We start from the raw sequence: 18973 nt of genomic DNA on the forward strand, positions 1-18973 counted from the left end.
AGGAAGGAAGGAAGGAAGGAAGGAAGGAAGGAAGGAAGGAAGGAAGGAAAAGAAAGAAAGAAAGAAAGAAAGAAAGAAAGAAAGAAAGAAAGAAAGAAAGAAAGAAAGAAAGAAAGAAAGAAAGAAAGGAAGGAAGGAAGGAAGGAAGGAAGGAAGGAAGAAAGAAGGAAAGAATCTTCATTGTTTCACTGTAGTGTTTTTCACTCCTTTAGCCATGATGCTTTTGTATTCTAGGGTCTCAGGGATGGGCAAAAGAGAGATAACAGCCAGAAGAAGAAACACTGTACAAATTAGGGGAGGGGCCAGGAAGTCTAAAAAAAAGCCTATGTGTCCCTTTATCCATTAAGCAACCTCCATCCCCTTCACTAACTTCAACGCTCTCTAACAGGAGTTGGCAATTTTTATTTTTTGTAAAGTAAATATTTTAAGCTTTGTGATCCACATGGATCTCTTTCACAACTACTCAACTCTGCTATTGGAACATGAAAGCAGCTGCAGACAATATGTAAATGAACAGAATTAGCTGGGTTCCAATAAAACCTTATTTACAAAAACAGATGGAAGGCCATCCTGACCCTTGCATTCCAGTCCCTACTCCAAAGAAATATTTAATGTACACTAAAAAAAAAAAAAAAAAAAAAAAAAAAATGCAATCGGATGTTAAAAAAAAAAAAACATGTATTACTATTTATTTTAAAGTACACTAGTAACTAAAATGCAATCATTTATGAAATGAAATTATGGAATTTTTTTCAAGCTTGTTACAGTGGAATTTACCACCGTGTAGCATTTGCTGTCGTGCCACATAAATTTAACAACATTGCCACCAAATTGTTCTAAAGTCAAAGATCAGCTGGCCTCCGGACTCATGGGCCTTTTTTAAAGTTTCCAACTTTTATTTTAAGTTCAGGGGTACATGTGTAGAATGTGCAGGATTGTTACATAGGTAATCATGTGACATGGGTCTTTTAAACATCTGTAAAGCATGGAATAGTAAAAAGACCAGTTGCTAAATTGATAGTATGGTTAATTCATTTAAAAAACAATCCTATTGTAAAAGTAACATTAGTATCCTTAATTAATAGATGAATGAATTGAGACACAGGGAGTGTAAGGAACCTGCTCAAAGTGGTACAACCAGCAGGTGGCAGAGATTGGATTTGCCCTGGTCTTCATGATGCCAAAGCTTTTAGCACCTGAACAATTTCCTAAAATAGCAAAAGATAGTCATCATTTTCTGACTCAGTCCTTTGATTCTGCCTCCCTGCTTGGCACTGCAGCTCAATCCCTCTTATTGAGTCTACACCTATCCTTGCTCCCAGAATGTCTCTCTCTGCACATTCTTTTCTTTCTGCTCTGTTTTTTGTTCATCTCCTTTGCTGGTTTGGAATCTCTTCCCAGGGCTTTGAAGTCATAAAAGACTTCATTGGCTCCAAAATCCCCATCTGTGGCTCAAGCCTCTTCTTTAATCTTCAGACTATATTGTCATCTATACACTGAACATCTCCACCTCAACTTCTCTCACACATCCCAACTCAAAACGTCCAGAACTTATCACTTTTCCCCCAAAACCTGTTCTTTTTTCTGTGCAACTTATTTGGTAAGTGGCTCCACCTACACTTGGAGCTCTAAGTGACCATTTAAGAAGTTCAAACACCCTGCTGGAGAGGTCATCTGGAAAGGGCCTGAAATTACATCAGAGGGAGGGGACCCCTGAGCCCTACCTTCCAGCCCTCTGCATCAAGGCACCAGGCATATGGGTAAAGATGTCTTGGATCCTCCAGATCTGACTAGCCACTAGCTAACCACCACTGAGTGATCCAGTCAACACCACGTGGGGCAGAAGAATCTCCCAGCAGAGCCCTGCTCAAATCCCTGAGCCACAAAATGCTGTGATATAATAAAATTATGTTGTTTTGAGGCACAAACTTTTGGGAAGGCTTGTTAAACAGCAATAGATAATGAGAACTACTAGATCCTCATCATTAACCTCCACACATAACCTCCACACAACTACTACTGAACCTTGAAGGAAATAAAATAGTCATTTTCTAACCTATGTACTGTTTTTATTTCTCCAAGTCATACATCATAGCCACATTCTAGTCTTCCCAATTAGACTTAAAAATATCTTTAAGACTAACTTGAAACTTCCAAACCTGCTGGTCTCTAGTCAGTCCTGCTATTCTTGCCTGCTGGAAGCCTCCAGTGAGTACTTGACTCTTCAACCATCACACTTAAACCCGTTTCCCTGACTGATTTCTGCCCAGGGTCCCACCACCAACAGAGGAAAAACTTCTTACCTTGGATATCTTCCTGATTTTTCCTGACTCAAACAAGGATAAAATGGCATTTTCCCAGTCCCTGCCTTCTGGCTCAAATGAGATAATCAGGTCATGTGTTTGCCCCTCCCCTTCCACTATAATGTGGGCATCTCCGTTTGCTAAGTGACTTCTAGACGGCAATATTTTATCAAGCATCCATTTCCCTCCTCAGGAGAGGATATCAGATGTAAACAGAGTCGATTATGAGCCAACCTTTTAGTTAAAGACCAAGTTCTGCTTTCTGCTGAATGAATCTGACAATTTTCCCAAATGCATCAGTGTTCATACCTTGAGCCACAATTGAATCACTGACAATATATCCCATTTTCAAGCTGTCATGATAGTACTGTCTTCCTTTTAACTTGAGTGCCAAAGTCCTTTCCCACAAAGTCAAGTTACTTGTACCTGTCTGCCCCAACACACACACTCAAGAAGTCTTGATCTTTAATACATTTTGAAACGTAAACAAAAGAGGACTCATTGAGCAGACAAATTTGTGATCAGTGACTTGAGGCAGCAGCACAACCCTTTGCTTTAGTGCAGGGCTGCCCTACATCTTAGGTACCACTCTTGCTCCTAGTGACGAGCATCTGTGAAGTAATTATCCTGAGAAGCAGGAAGCAGCCTCTCAATGGCAGGAGCAGCTGGTGGGACATAATGCTGTCTGGCTTCCTGGCGCCATCCCCAGAGTGAAACCTCCAATCACTGGGCCGGCTTCTATTCCCTTCCATGTCCTCCCCAAGGTGCCTCTAGAGAAAGCAAATTGCTCTAACATAGACAAGGTCTTTTCCTGTTATTAATAAAACTTACTGATAGGCTCACTAGTTCCTTCTGGCTACCAACATAAAAGCCTCGGGGCTGTAATTATATTAGGGTTGTGAGGGTAGGGGATCAGGGCTGAACGTGACGTTGCATCCATGATTTCCAGCTCATCCTCCTATCAGAAAACCTATTAAATCCTCTAGTGTCTGGTAGACATTAAGACACAATGGCCTATCATTGGGCACTTGAGGAGTGTACCCCAAAAGTATGGATTTCCAAAGTGAATCCCGCATCTTTGGGTGTGAGTCAAAATCAGAAAAGTCAACAACACTGATGCAAATGGGTTATACAGATAATTAGCAATTCCAAAGTTAAAACCAAAAGCATTGAGTACAAACTCCCTCCAGACCATAAAGCAGCATCCTACAACCCAGTCCCAGTGTAATTCTTCCTCTGGCGGGGTTGGGAGCTGGGGCACTCAGCTCTAAGGCATGGGGTGAGGGGTGACTTCCTTAGCTGAATTTGGAGAAAGAAAAAGGGTAGAAGAATATATGGGGAAAACCCAGGACAATGGACACCTCAAACCATAGCCATGGAAACGAGAGCTATGAAATCCAGCTAATTATTTCAAAACTTCATCTTTCCAAGGGGAAGTTACCCAAATACCTGAACAGAAGCGGTAAAAAGAATATACTGGAGTAAAAAAAAAAAAAAATCTAAACTTAAGCCAAGTACTACCTTCTTCTAGAATTACTTCTAGACTTATTGATGCAGTTTTCTCTATCAGTAAAATGGGGAGAATACCACCCACCCTTTCCCTAACCTTAGGCAACTAAGATTATGCAAGTTCCTTAGAAGACGAACGTCGTAGAAACCGAGAGGATTTTTACTGGCCAGTACTCAACCTATCCTTCCCTATATCAAATTAAAAAATAATAATGGAAATACTGGGCCCTGGACATTAAAATAGCAAAAGATAGTCATCATTTCCTGACTCAGTGTTTCCCACTTCCAGAGCATCTGGGGCATGAGACATCTTGCCAAACATATGGTGTTCCAAATGTAATCGTGCTAAATATTTAATATTCAACAATGGTTTACTGTAAATCGAGTTGTACGCAAAACACCAGCCCCCAAGGCGAAGGTAACTTTCACTTCAGCTTCCCTAGAAAGCTCGTTTAATTAGCTTTCTATCCAAATAATTTGTCAGTTTTACTTGCCATTAAGAAAAATATAGGAGCCAGTGGAAAAAAAAAAATGTTGGTCAATTAATATCTGCTTAAAATGTCCATACCAGCATGTCTCTGTTTATGTCTTTGAGTCCATTTTTCTAATTATCCAAGTCTCATTTTCTGCCTTCTCTCTCCAAAGATCTTAATAGTAGTGCCCCCTGCCTTTAAAAGATGTTCTTATAAACATTTCTAGGTTTTAGAGATACTAATCATGACTGTGTTTCCTCATGTCTCACCTGGACCTAGCCAATGCATAATAATTATAAGAATAATAATAACAACTAAGAGTGAAAATAACACACACCATATACTCAAGGTGTACCATGTGCTAAGTATTGATATACCTTATCTTTCATTCTCATATCAACCCTACAGGAAGATATTGTTATTTGCTTTATCCATCAGGACAGAGACTCGGAGAGGCTGTATAGCTTGGTCAAGAACACAGCTTACTAATCAGGAGAGATGGGATTTTTAATTCATATCTTTCTGAGTCCAAAGTCCTTGCAGTTGTGTGCAGCAACTACCCTGCAACCCAAGTGAAAGTTACACTCACATCATATCCTCAAAATCAAAAGGCTATAACAGCTGCATGATGCAGAGAGAAGTATTCAGGAACACCTCTAAGCAACTTAGTGGCTACATGAGATAAGACAGTTTTGTTTTGAGGGTTGCCCCCATTCTTTCCTTTACTCTACTACTCAAGTCTGGGCATTAAAAATTACATTAAATAGAGTCAAAATATAAAGAACAATAAACAACCTAAAGACTTCTCCTTTATAACTTTAGTCTAAAATTTTAATAATTTTAGACATATGAAAAAGTTGCAAAAATGGTAAAGTATAACCTTCGGTCATCTTCCCCTGATGTTAGCATCCTGTGTAATCACAGTACAACTATCAGAATAAGAAGCCAATATTAGCCAATTTAGTTAATGCTATTCTATGATGATGTGTACTTCTCAGTGCATGGTATCAGGAGGTACCTAATGTTAATATGTCTTTTTACTGGTGATGTTAATCTTGGTCTCTTGGTTAAAGTGCTGTCTGTCATGTTTCTCCACTACAGAGTTATTATTTTATAATTTGGTTAATGCTATTCTATGATAGCATTAACTAAACTACAGACTTTCTGTGGAGTTCAGTCTGTTTTCCCACTACTATACTTGTCTATGTTTCAGGATTCCAGATTGCCTTGAGTTGACGTCTCTCTCCAATCTCTGACTGTGAATCCAGCCCGTCCTTGTCTTTCATGACCTCACACTTTTAAAGGTCAGTTATTTTGGAGAATGTTCCTCACATTGAATTTGCCCAATGTTTTCTCAATATTTGATTGAGGTTATGCATTATTGGGAAGAATGCCACAGAGATGATGTGTACTTCTCAGTGCCTTGTATCAGGAGGTAGCTGATGTTAATATATCTTTTTACTGATGATGTTAATCTTGGTCTCTTGGTTAAAGTGCTGTCTGTCATGTTTCTCCACTATAGAGTTATTATTTTTTCCTTTGCAATTAAAAAATACCTTGGAAAGGAGGGGTTACTTTGCAGATTTCCTGTTTCTCCCTAAAACTTTTGCATACAAATTTTAGCTCTTGCCTACAATAATTATTATTGTGTATGGTGACTTTCTATTTCCCTCATTCCTTCTACATTTATTAATTAAAATTCTTCTGTATGGAAGAGCTGACCCAAGTCTTTCCTTTATTTTTTATTTAATTAATTATTTATATCAGGATGGACTCATGGATATTTATTTCATTCTATGGGTTATAATCCAATACTATTGTTATTTTGTGACACCAATTTTTCCTTAATGTCTTGCCTTATGGAAGCCACTGACCCTTTCTAGGCCTTAGCTTCCCCTTTCCTTAAAGGCTTTTTGGCAAGACAAGGCTATAATAAGTAACATTCATGGCACATGATAGATGCTCAACTAAATAGTAGCTAGAATTACTTCTGCAGGTTGGCTATTTATCATTTAGAATTGAATTTTGCACAAAATAACCTGTTTGCAATGGTGACTAGAGGACTAATATAGACCAGAGTTTATTTGGTCCACAGGGACTTTGATCTATAACCCTAAACTCAAACACTCACTCTACCACTTACTAAATGTGAAACCTGGGACAAGTAACAACTTCTTTGAGCTTCTTTCCCTCTTATACAAATGTGATATCTTCATAGGCTATAAAAAGTTATGGCTATGAATGTCTTTGCATCATGGTCCCCAGACCAAAGCCGGCTTGGCTGCATCAAAATTAGATTAGGAATAGGCTAAGCGCATGTTGCTGGCCCTAACCCCATGGATTCTGATTTAAGAGATCTGGAATAGGGTCCACACTGTGCATTTTTAGCGAACACTTGAGGTGATTTTCTTGCAAGGCCAGGTCTGGGAACCAGTGTTACTCAGTAAACACCATGAATGCCCTTCCCTGACGTCATGTCAGCCCTACATCCCCACCACCATCCTGCCACCTTTGTCTCACTCAGGTAAATGCCTGGACCATCCAGAGGTTACTGCAAGTACTATAGGAAACCAAAATTCTTCTGAGCTGTAATACTTCATTGCATCCCTTCATACAAACGTTGGTCCCTAGGACTCCAAGAGCAAAATAAGATTCTCTATGTATCAGACACAAATCTAATCTATTCCTTAAATATCCTCTTCTTTACAGAAATACACTCTATGACCTCTCCTCATGGTATTGGGTCAGTCAATACTAAACTAAGAGCCAGATGAGGTGTAGGGATGGAAAGAGGAGACAGGAAGAAGATCACGGACATTGAGGAGGAGAGCAAATTAAAGAAGGCAGAGGAGTCCTATCCCCACTTCCGGGTCACCTCCAGGTGACCCCTTTACACATTGTCCTGCTAGTAAGAAGCAGAGACCCAAGTGTGTACTGAGCCTCCGAGCCCACGGCTGGGACCTCCAAGCCCATGCCTGAGACCCACCCCAGGAGCTGGGGGTGGAGATCCCCAGGGGCCATTTGGATATGAAGGACACACATCACGTGGTTCTGGCCTATGCTACACTGAACACACCTAGGCTGCTACACCAGCTCAAAAGGTGAGACTGTCCTGCTCACTCTTCCCCACCAACAGATACTAAAAAGGCTAGGTGTCTCCAGGAGCAAGAATAAAACAGGGGCTTTCAAGTTTAGTTGTGCCCAAGGATCTGCTTCTGAAGTGACTTAAACCCTTCATCTGTCAAAACTTTGTTCAAAAACATTGAGGTGAAAATCACATAACAAAATTAACCACTTTAAAATGTACATTTCAGTGGCAACCACCATCAATATGAAATTTCAAACATGCTCATCCCTCGAAAAGGAAACCCTATACCCATTAAGCAGTCATTTCTCAATTACTCTGTCTCCCGATAACTTTTTTTTTTTTTTTTATGCCAGGATCTTGCTCTGTAACCCAGGCTGGAGTGTAATGGCTCCATCACGGATCACTGCAGCCTTGACCTCCCAGGCTCAAGCTATTCTGCCCCACCTCAGCCTCCCAAGTAGCTATGATGACAGGCACATCCTCAGCCTCCCAAGTAGCTATGATGACAGGCACATCCCACCATGCCCAGCTAATTTTTGTATTTTTTGTAGAGGTGGAGTTTTGACATGTTGCCCAGGCTGGTCTTGAACTCCTGGGTTCAAGTGATCCATTCATTTAGGCCTCCCAAAGTGCTGGGATTACAGATGTGAGCCGCTGATCCCAGCCTCAATAGCTTTTTATAATGAGTGGAGTTGGGGCGGGGGCGGGGGGGTGATTTTCTCCATAGTGAAATTTCATGTAGCCATTGTTTGAGAGACTTTGGGAAACCCTGGGTTTAAAGGGCAAAGGGACATTCTCTCCTCTAAGCAGATGGGAGCAGCCTTCTGGAAAGGCCTAGGGTAACTTTTCCCTTCTACTGCTTCACCCAGTCCAGTAAGTACAGTGCCAGCCTCTTCTGCTCACACAGGGTTTCATGTGCCCAACAATCTGTGAGAACAAGGGCATCGGTAGGGCTTTGGGAGGAACCCCCACAGGGCACCACAGTCTGGGTCACTCCCTGAAAATGGCTCCAGACAGAAATCAGCTCTTACCCTTTGCTTCTCTGGGTCCACATAGCGAATGCCAAAGTAGTCCTTCTCCAGCAGGCTGTAGTAGTTGCAGATGTGGTCAATGAGAAACTGCCCTTTGGTTTCCCTCTGCAAAGGAAGCACATTTAGGTCTCAGCCAGAGCTCACCTTGTGCATCCATGCCCACAGGAAGCCTTGTTCACCACCGTGGGTCCATGCTTAGAAAAATAAATGTGCTCACTCCAGTCCCTGAAGAAGGGGCTTCCAAACTCTTTTAACCACAAATCCTCAATGAGAAATACATTTTACATTGTGAGCCATTACACACACACACACACACACACACACACACACACACACACACACACATACACACGGAACCAAAAGGACCCCAAAAAGAGAAGGCAAAATAATCCATATGCCATTTAATTTGTCTAATGCTATTTATGATTCAGAGTACTAATTTTACAACTCAGTAACTTGTGGAGGTCCACAGTTTGGAAACTCTCATGTAACACATACAATGGCCTAACTGCTTGTTCTAATTCCTCGGTACATATTCGTTCACTCAGTTCTCACAATGATCCTACCAGGAAGGTTCTCATTTTATATTGGAGGAAACTGAGCCACAAAGGGGTTCAGTGACTTGCCCAAAGTCACACAGCTTGAATGGAGCAGGACAGTATTTGAGCCAGGCTGACTGGCTACAGTATGTGGGCTCCTTCCAAGCCACTTTGACTCCCTGGAGCATTCGTGAGTCCACTATGGCTCTGCCAGGAGGTAGGGTCTGGTAAGTGTGGCAATGCTGTGAGTGGTAACTAAATTCCCTGGCTCTCAGCGGGAATGGTGGGGAACTTGTTTCCTTGGGCCTCAAAGCTACTGCGTCCCTTTCATAAACCAACACAGAAAGGCAGTGTGGAAGATTCAGGGGAGCCCAGGACTAAGATCCAAAGACAGGTCTGTGTGACCTTGGGTAAACCCCTACTGTTTCTACTTTGGTAATATAAGATAGTTAGACTGGATGATTTCTAAGTTGGTTAGGTTATTTTTCCTTCTGAAATTCTATGAGTGAAAGATGTATCAGCCAAATCTGATTAACATAAATACCACTACAACAAAAACCTCTTCACAGCAAAGACTCTTCTAAGCCCTCATCAGGATATCTGATAAGATTAATTTCTGCTTCAATCAAAGTCGCTGACAGACCCATGAAATGTTTTAGAGATGTGACCTGTTAAAATACATGAAGAAATTAGAGGCATTAAGTGAGCCACTTTTTCAATCCACTAAAAATAATTTTGAAAGATCAGTTTGGTCTATGTTACATAATGATCTCTTCATTAACGACCACTACCATCAACTCAGGAAGTTGCATGGGAAAGTCACACCTTCCAGCAAGATCTCCATTGACCACTCAAGACCCTTGAGATAATAAAATGCTGCTGTAGACAGTGCAGTGATTAGACAATGCAAGCGTGGCTGAAACAGGGGTCAATGCCTTCCAAAAAGCCTGGGATGCGCTGCACTGAGTGAAGGACTGGCGCTTATAAGCATATAGTGTGATATGAAACCTCCATTTTGCTGAAATCACTTTCGAGTTTGATTTTGAATGAGCTTCAAGTTTTTAACTTCCTTCCTGAGAAACCATCTGATACAGCTCAAAAGAGACAAAACATAAAAATGGAATTTGTTTTTAAATGTCTGTAATTGTTTTTAATCCAGGAGGCTCAAATGGCAAAGCTATACCTAACAGCTGAATTCAATGCCCAGAAAATAATCATTGGCTTTAGTTCCTTTTACACACATGCTCTGTAATCCATTCATCTTTAAAAGGTTGCAGCATTATTCCCTCACCAAACATAACATAGGAGCTCATCATTTCATGATTGAATGGCAAAGCCCTCTTCATTAGGATTTACTATAGGGAAGTATTCCCTACCATATTCCAGATATGTGGGTCAAGGCAGTGCATTGTAATAATATGGGATTGAGCAGGCCTTGATTGTTTATGACAGATACTGCTGTCATTTTGCCCTAAAGAAGATGTACTCAACAGCACAACAAAGATTTTTTTTTAAATGATTAAACACAGCAACCAATATACACCCTCTAGCAAGATCTCCATTGACTACTCAAGACCCTTGAGAGAAGAAAATGCTGCTGTAGACTACACAGTGATTAGAGTATGCAAGCATGGCTAAAACAGGGGTCAATGCCTTCCAAAAAGCAGGTCAGGCCAATTCCCATGGTTCCAGACCACCAGGTGGATTCTAGGTCTTTGCTACTGAAGGTATAGCCTACAAACTAACACTATAAGAGAGCACCAGCCTTAGTCTCACCTGGGAGGAAGCCTGTTGGAGACAGAATCTCAGGCACTGCTTCAGCCCTGCTGCACCTGGTCTGCATTTTAGCAAGATCCCCAGGTCATTGTCATTCTCATGCACATTGAAGTTTGAGAAGCATTGGTCCAGGAGGATTTCCACAACATAGGAAAAACACAAAATTTTACGTGTCTCTAGAGACCATCACAAAGCAAAAAAAAAAAAAAAAAAAAAAAAAAAAAAAAAAAAAAAAAAAGCCCCTTTTCCCTTGAGAATTGTCTCTTCCTTAACTAAGAAAAATCAGTCCTTTCCTGCCTTGGGTACACAAGCTGCCTCTGCCATTGTCAGGGGATGTCGACAGCCCTTTGCAGTTCTGCCTCTTCCTCTGCACGTTGCCCAGACAGCCTCACCACCCTAAGACCTTCCATGTCTCACTGCTTGGTGCCAAGGAAGCCAGCTTATAGACCCACATCCTCCTGCCTGGAAATCCGGACAAAGTTTGTAAGCCATTTAAGTTCCTACTGTTGTCATTTTTGTGCCCTAAGCTCAGTTCTTGCCCTAAACAAAAGCTTGAATACGCCCAGTACCAAAGGTTGGAGGAGTTCGTTCAGGAGTCAGGTGCATGACTCCAGCTACTGCCCATATACACCTCACTTCAGAAGACAGGCTGGGGAGTAAACAGTGGTTATGACCCAAACCTTGCACACGCTTCCTCCTGAGCCTCCGAAGATACAGGTTCCTTCCTTGCGGCCTAAACCAGTGCCTGGCATGCTGGATGTTACCAGATGAATAAGAAGTCTTTGATTTTTTCTCGTAGAAAACATGAGGTCTGGTAACAAAAGGAAGCACTTTCCACAAGCCCTTTGGACTGCACAGCACTAAGAGAGAGCCCCGGGCGAGATAATAGCGTCCTGGTATTGGCAATTCCGCAAATGTAGTGGAATTGGCCAACTTTCATGCATCTCTCTCAAGGTCTGTGTGCAGAAGTGGTTATCAAAGATTTCAAGTAAAAGGATTTCATTTTAATGTCAGACTTATGTTGATTCTCCCACAGGATAGCAGCTACACTTGAAGTACTGATTGAGTAGAGAAAAAAATCAAGCAGCTAATTTAAATTCTTCAGAGCTCTTACCTAAATTATGTTTTATTAATCACAACAGCATTTAATACCTGTGAAAAGTAGTAAGATACAAATGCGTGAGCAGGGCCTAATACGAGGGTCAGTAGGATTTGATAATCTGTGCTTAAAACCCTTATGTGCATAAGTATAGACTTTTGATGCTGTCTCTAAATGAGGTTGTATGATCTCAGAAATGCACTGACAGGGTTGAAAGAATTTGTTCAGCTACACAACTTAACTTGTATCTCTTTACTGGTCCTTATTATCTATAGTACACTGTAAATTGATTCTTTTTATAAATACCGTACCAAAATAATGTGAAGACAATTGCAATATTTTTAATGTGTTAAAATCTATAAGCCAATGCTAGCCAAATGTGACCCATGGACCATGCCAGAACATGAACAGTGCCTGACTGGTCCTCCATGACAGCAGTCATCATCCTTTTTGGAACCAGGGACCAGTTTCATGGAAGACAATTTTTCCAAAGACAGGGTGGCGGGATGGTTTCAGGATGATTCAGGCACATAATATTTATTGTGTACTTTATTTCTATTATCATTACATTGTAATATATAAGGAAATAATTATACAATTCACCACAATGTAGACTCAGTGGGAGCCCTGAGTTTGTTTTCCTGCAACTAACTGGGGGTGATGGGAGACAGTGACAGATCATCAGGCATTAGATTCTCATAAGGAGAGTGCAACCTAGATCCCTCACCTGCACAGTTCACAAGAGGTTTGCACTCCCATGAGAATCTAATGCTGCCACTGATCTGACAGGAGGTGGAGCTCAGGTGGTACTGCGAGTGACGGGGAGCAGCTGTAAATACAGATGAAGCTTCTTGCTTGCCCGCAGCTCACCTACTGCTGTGCAGCTCAGTTCCGCGGCCCAGGGGTTGGGATCCACTACTCTAAAAAACAAGTGCAGAAAATAAGAGCAATTTAATTCATGTGCATGTGTGTGTGTGTGTGTGTGTGTGTTTTATAACAAATATTGGTCCAAAGCAGACTGGAAGAATAAAAATCTAGTACTGGTGTCTCCCACAGAGAGTTTGAGACTCTCTGATCTAAACTGTGCCACCAGGCTTGGGGATTCTGTTTGGGATTTCTTCAGTCCACAAGCCCCAAAGTGTAAAGGGGGTTGTATCCTCTCTCTCACCTTCTCTGCCCATTTTTCAGACAATTCTTAGTGTGCGTGTGAATACTGAACCCCCTGCAATAATCCCATCTTCGCTCAGGGTGGAAAGTGCTAGTCTCCTGGGTATGGCAGAATACTTGACATAATTCTGGGCATCTCAAAAGGCAAATTCTCTCACTGGGCTAAAGACTCATTGATGTGGCAAACTAGGATCCATTTCAAAAGAATTTGTGTAAACCAATCACATGTCTGATTAGGGATGGCTGGGTAAGAGTGGGTTAACCCTTTTGTGAGAGTAAGAAAAGTTGCTTAGTTACTCTGAATCTCTACCTCCTAGTCTGTAAACTCTAAATAACGCAGTCTCTAATGGGTAACCTGAGTATTAGAGACAATGTTTGTAAATATCTTGTCGGACACATAGTAGCTTCTCAATAAATGACAGCTATATACTGTCGTTGTTTGTGATGATTTTTTTTCTTCCGATGCCCATAGTACCTTCTCTTCAAAGTCTGCTGAGTGGACCGGAGTCAGTACTAAGTCCCACCAAACACAGATGTCAGGAGAGCGTCTCATTCTCTCACAGAATGGGTTGGATTTACCCCCTCACACCTTATGGAACCTAATTTTTACAATCACAAACTAGCCTACTTGTCAGAAAAGTCCACCTCTCCTCCCCACCCCAAAGTATGTACTAGGAAAACAGAAGATGCCACTGTGTTCTAAACTTGTTTTCACCACTTATCAGCTAAGTGGCCTTAACAGTCTCAGAGAGATTTCGTGAGATTTCTCTCACGAAATCTCTCTGAGACTGTTTCTCCTTCTATAGTGGGAGAATAATGATGGTAACTTCCAGATGTATCCCCCATGAGATATTTTAAGGCTCATTCATGCATCTGTTAAACACCTATTATGCACCAGGCATTCAGATAGGGATTATAAATAAACAATGAGTGAAACCCAGAAATTTATAATCTCACAGATCTTAAAATCCTGCCCTTTGTAAAATGTCATTGAATTTTGTAAACTGCAAAGTATTATACCAATGTTAGATGTCATTATTAATAATATTAAGAATAATCTTAATCTTAAATCTTTGTCTCAATTTTACAGATTCTTTTAGATATAAGGAAGTTAAGTGGAATAGTATTTGCCTCCCAGAACTGTCCTCTGTAGATTAAAAAAAAAAGTGAACAAAAGACAAAGAACTCAATTCTTTTTTTTTTTTATTAATTTAAGTTTCATTTTATGTTCATGGGTACATGTGCAGGTTCATTATACAGGTAAACTTGTGTCATGGGGGTTTGTTGTACAGATTATCTCATCACCCAGGTATTAAGCCTAGTACCCATTAGTAATTTTTTTCTGATCCTCTCCTTCCTCCCACTCTCCACCCCCAACAAGTTTCCATGTCTGTTGTTCCCCTCTTTGTGTCTGTGTGTTCTCATCATTTAGCTCCCACTTACAAGTGAGAACAGGTGGTGTTTGGTTTTCTGTTCCTGCTTTAGTTTGCTAAGGATAACTTTCCTTGATTATCTGCAGCCAACTGCTGATGATGCATTTACTTCAACTCCCAAGTTCAGCAGCAAAATTAAAACGACAATAAATTTGTGCTTAAAGAAAAAGAGCAAAGAAATCAATTGCCCAAGTCAGCAATAGCTTTTCTTCAATAAAAAAAAAAAAAAAAAAAAAAAAAAGTCTGGCAGATTTCAGTCCCCCAAACTCGTAAAACTCCAAGCGAGGTTTTGTTCAGCTTTTTAGACATTGGTTAAGTGGGAAAAACAGTACCAACCCCAAAATACTGAATATATTGCTAAACTAGTTTCGAGTTTGAATAACTACCTTCAGGGATGAAGGTATGAACATAGTAATAAGAACTATTATTCATTAACATTTACTGTATATCAAGAACTTTGCTACATATTTTTCATTTGATCTCTTGACAACCCATTGGGGTAGTTAATATTCTCCTCATGTTACAGACGAGGAAAACTGAACTCAGAAATTCTATGTTTGTTTACAGGGATGTCAAACCGAATCTGACACCTATGCTGAATCTGTTCTAGGAACTCAGTTGGCCTATGTGCCCCCATTCTCTATGTGGAGATAGAGGAAAACAATATGATGATTTGGGAGCAATGTCAAGTTCTCCAATTACTAGAATTTGGACACTGGCAGGAAGGAGCACTGGGTTACCCACAACACCAGGCTGGGAAAAGGCAGTTTTATAAAATACAAAGCACATTATAATAGACTTCATTGGTTAACTGCTTAGCAACCATACATCCCTTTAGCTTTCTTAAAGGAACCCAGATTTTCCTCAGGTATGCATATGCATGGACACACATGCACGCACACACATGGTACAGGCATAAGTCTCAAGGAACTATGACCCAACTGCATCTGAGGGATCTAGCTTGGTTGGTATGAGGGTAACCCCATCTCTCTTGTCTGATTGGTTCAAGAGAGGACACATGACCCAGCTTAGGCCAATGAGACATGACGCATACCTTAACAGGGCTTCTAGTATAATTCTTTTTTTTTTTTTTTTTTTTGAGACGGAGTCTCGTTCTGTCACCCAGCCTGGAGTGCAGTGGCCGGATCTCAGCTCACTGCAAGCTCCGCCTCCCGGGTTCACTCCATTCTCCTGCCTCAACCTCCTGAGTAGCTGGGACTACAGGCGCCCGCCACCTCGCCCGGCTAGTTTTTTGTATTTTTTTTTAGTAGAGACGGGGTTTCACCGTGTTAGCCAGGATGGTCTCGATCTCCTGACCTCGTGATCCGCCCGTCTTGGCCTCCCAAAGTGCTGGGATTACAGGCTTGAGCCACCGCGCCGGGCCAGATAATTCTTATTTACTCTTCTGAAAGAGCTTCAAGAAGAGACTTGCCCTTCCCTCTGGACCACACACAGAGGGGCAGTGGGATTGAGGATGAAACCCAAATATTGACAGAGAAATGGAGCCTGTGTCTGCAGGCTGTAAATCTGTTCATGTGAATTTCGTTGGGGATGCCCGTGAAATTCCTTGTTATTTCAGCAAGTACAGATTGGCTTTTCTGTTTGTTGCACCCAACATTTTCACTCGGGAGAGGAGGTAAACCAATGTCTCAGGCCAAGAAGAGCTAAGAGAGAACAATAGTGCCGATGTGAAACACAGTTGCAGAGATGGCTGACTGATGAGCCCGGGGGCAGAGTCCACTGACTCTGCTCTATGTTCTGCTGTGTTCTATTCAGTCAGCATAGTGTTAACTGAGCTGATCACGGCTGACTGACGAGCCCAGGAGCAGAGTCCATTGACCGCTGTGTTCTATCAGTCAGCATAGTGTTTTGGTGTTTTAGAATGGGGAGACTGTTCATAAAATCTGGATGCTGGCTGCCATTGAAAAGCTGGAGGGTTCAGAAGCTGGACCCTAAAGGTCTGGTTGGCTTCTCCTTTCCCTGGAAAATGAACTCTGCAGTCCACCACATTTTCGCCTTCCCTGTTGTCTTCTTCTTCCATTTCCTTCAACTCCTTGATCGCTGGAGGTATTTGAGTTTACAATCCCTCATCTGAGGCAATAACGGAGGTCTCAGAAAGTGATCCTTGAAAGAACTTTCCTTGGAAGTACATCCTCAGAGCCAGGAAGCATCCTCAGTGGACACAGCTTTGGGCTGCCCTCTAAAGTTGCCCAACAACTGGGGTCCTAGGACGCAATGGAGGAAGAAATACCTAACACAGAACAGAGACGTGGGAGAGGCTCACTGGAATGAGGGAAGCAGGCAAGGGCTGGAGGAGTTGGAAGCACAGCCCCAGGATGGTGGGAACAGTTTGCTCTGGGGTTGGCACTGTTCCTCCAGGACCCCTCTATGACAAACAGAAGTGGGAGCTGTGAGGCCTCATTTCCTAGTTATGAGGGTGGTGAGGTTCTTGTTCAAAGGGCTCTGTTGCTTGGCACCTTATGCCTGCAGAAGTTGCTTTTGAGAAGGGACAGCCTTCATAAATGTACATCTGGGAAAGAACAGAATTGTCTCTGGTGATTCCTCTACCTGGAAGGAAAAATACAATCATCTGAATGCCAAGAAACTCCATGAGGAGCTTCTAACCAATTACAAGGCCCTCAACAGCAACTAAATGCTCAGTTTGCTCCTAGGATTATGTCTTATGGCTACATTTCTCTGGTGAATTAAGGGCCTTGATTCATTTACCTTCATAGGCAGATGAATAAAGAACAGTAATGAGAAACTGGTGAACTAAATAGTCTGCTTTTATTGTCAAGGACAAGCATTTATTAATATAAGAAAGATTGTAGCTTGATTGAACAACATAAAAATGTTCTGTTAATATTCTGCTATAAAATACTCAAGCCTATTTGTGTAAATTCACACATTTTGTTATGTTAGGGACCACAGCTTTAACAAAAACTGCATCTCTTTAATAAGAAAACCTTTATTAAACAGCAAGTAATATATTGCTTTGTTAACAGTAACTGGTACTGTTGCAAACTGTAACTGGTATTCTTCCTATTGCAAACAGTAACTAGTATTAGATATTGAGCTGTGACATCGATTTCAAAAATTACATCATCCCAAGAATATGAGAGTAATATTAAAGCTATTTAAATGGGAGATGAATGTAAAGAAAAACAAAAATAGAGGAACCACTCATGGTTGAATCTGTGGTTCCCACACAGAAATTAAAAGTTTCTTTGATTTGCATTGTCCAAATATTTTCAAATGGATGGAAGATAAATCCAAGATTTGGGAAAAATGAAATGTATAATTCTGAATACACATCTGTTTTAGAGTAATAATCAGTAGCTACAGCTAAGATAATTGAAAATATAGGCAAATTTCATTAAAGGCATTTTTATGCCCAGTAAGTATTCAGAAGTTGGTGGAGGATTATGACTATAGTAGTGACCTAAAAAACAGAAAATAACAACAAAAACAATACCAGGGCCAGCTACCCATGAGGGGAAAAAAAAATCAATAGTTACCTGAAAGTGAGAACTGGATGCAAAAATAAAGGCAAAGACATGAGCAGCCACCTTACCCAGCCAGGCCCAGTGGTAGAGAATGAAAACCCAACTGCTTATCCAATGCTCATGGTAGCCCCTACATGCTATGAGAAGACAGAATACAGTCAACATCACAGCAAGAGGCTTAATAGTATCAAAGCTAGAGAAGGCAAAAGGGTCCTAAGGAAGAAAGACAAAGAAATAGTGCATCCAGGAGAAGATGAAGCATCCAGAATAGATTGGTCCCTCTATCATCTGAATCCTCAACAGTGTCTTCGGAAGGAGTGTCATAGTTGAATAATCAGTCAAGGTACCTTGGAGTTAGTAACATTTGCCTCTTTTTGTTTTTCTTCTGGGTGTTTTCTGCCTCCATTACCCCTACTGTGTTCTGTGGCTTTCATTCTAAAAGATGCCTGGTGTATCTGTTCCTAGTCATTCGGTCATTTCTGTTCTGACTGGCACATAGGTCCATCCCAATGCTTAGGGAATCATATTTGATTTGTCAGCTCTTCTTGGCAGTTTTTACCACAGCCTAGTGTTCAAAAGGTTCTTCCTTCTCCATCTTTTTCTTCTTGTTGTTGTTTAAGGATTTCGTGTCAGGTCCAGTTCTTGAAAGCACTCACATCAGAATAATCTGGAAGATTTACAAGTTGAATCTTTTCTAAGATTTTAACAAAGTGAGTTTTTTTTCTTCATGCTAAGGCTAAGGCTCAAAGAAGCTAATTAATTTACCCGAAGTCAACAGAGCTAGAAACTGGCAGAGTAAATATTTAAACCTGGGTCTGCTATATTTGGTTATTATAACCAAATTTTTAAATTGTTAAAAAGAAATCAATAACTTCCTCAACTTGATAAAGAACATCTATTTAAACCCTACAGCTAACATCATATTTAATAGTGAGAAACTAGATGTGTTTCCCTTAAAATAGGGAACAAGGCAAAGATGTCCTCTCTTACCACTTCTTTTCAACACCATACTGGAAGTCCTAGCTAATGCAATAACACAAGAGAGAAAA

At 41.0% G+C, this 18973-nt stretch overlaps 1 protein-coding gene across 3 annotated transcripts in view; it reads right to left on the reverse strand.

Annotated features, from left to right (window-relative positions):
* The window catches only part of FRMD3 (FERM domain containing 3), a 299285-nt gene that overhangs the window by 129194 nt on the left and 151118 nt on the right, over positions 1-18973 (reverse strand). For all 3 annotated transcript variants that reach the window (XM_023213428.2, XM_023213427.1, XM_023213429.1), the window contains exon 2: positions 8405-8509. In XM_023213428.2, coding sequence (XP_023069196.1) covers positions 8405-8509 — 105 coding nt within the window. The remainder of the gene's footprint in view (positions 1-8404; positions 8510-18973) is intronic.

This window comes from Piliocolobus tephrosceles, chromosome 14, assembly GCF_002776525.5.
Source record: "Piliocolobus tephrosceles isolate RC106 chromosome 14, ASM277652v3, whole genome shotgun sequence".
In the NCBI taxonomy this organism is placed as follows: domain Eukaryota; kingdom Metazoa; phylum Chordata; class Mammalia; order Primates; family Cercopithecidae; genus Piliocolobus; species Piliocolobus tephrosceles.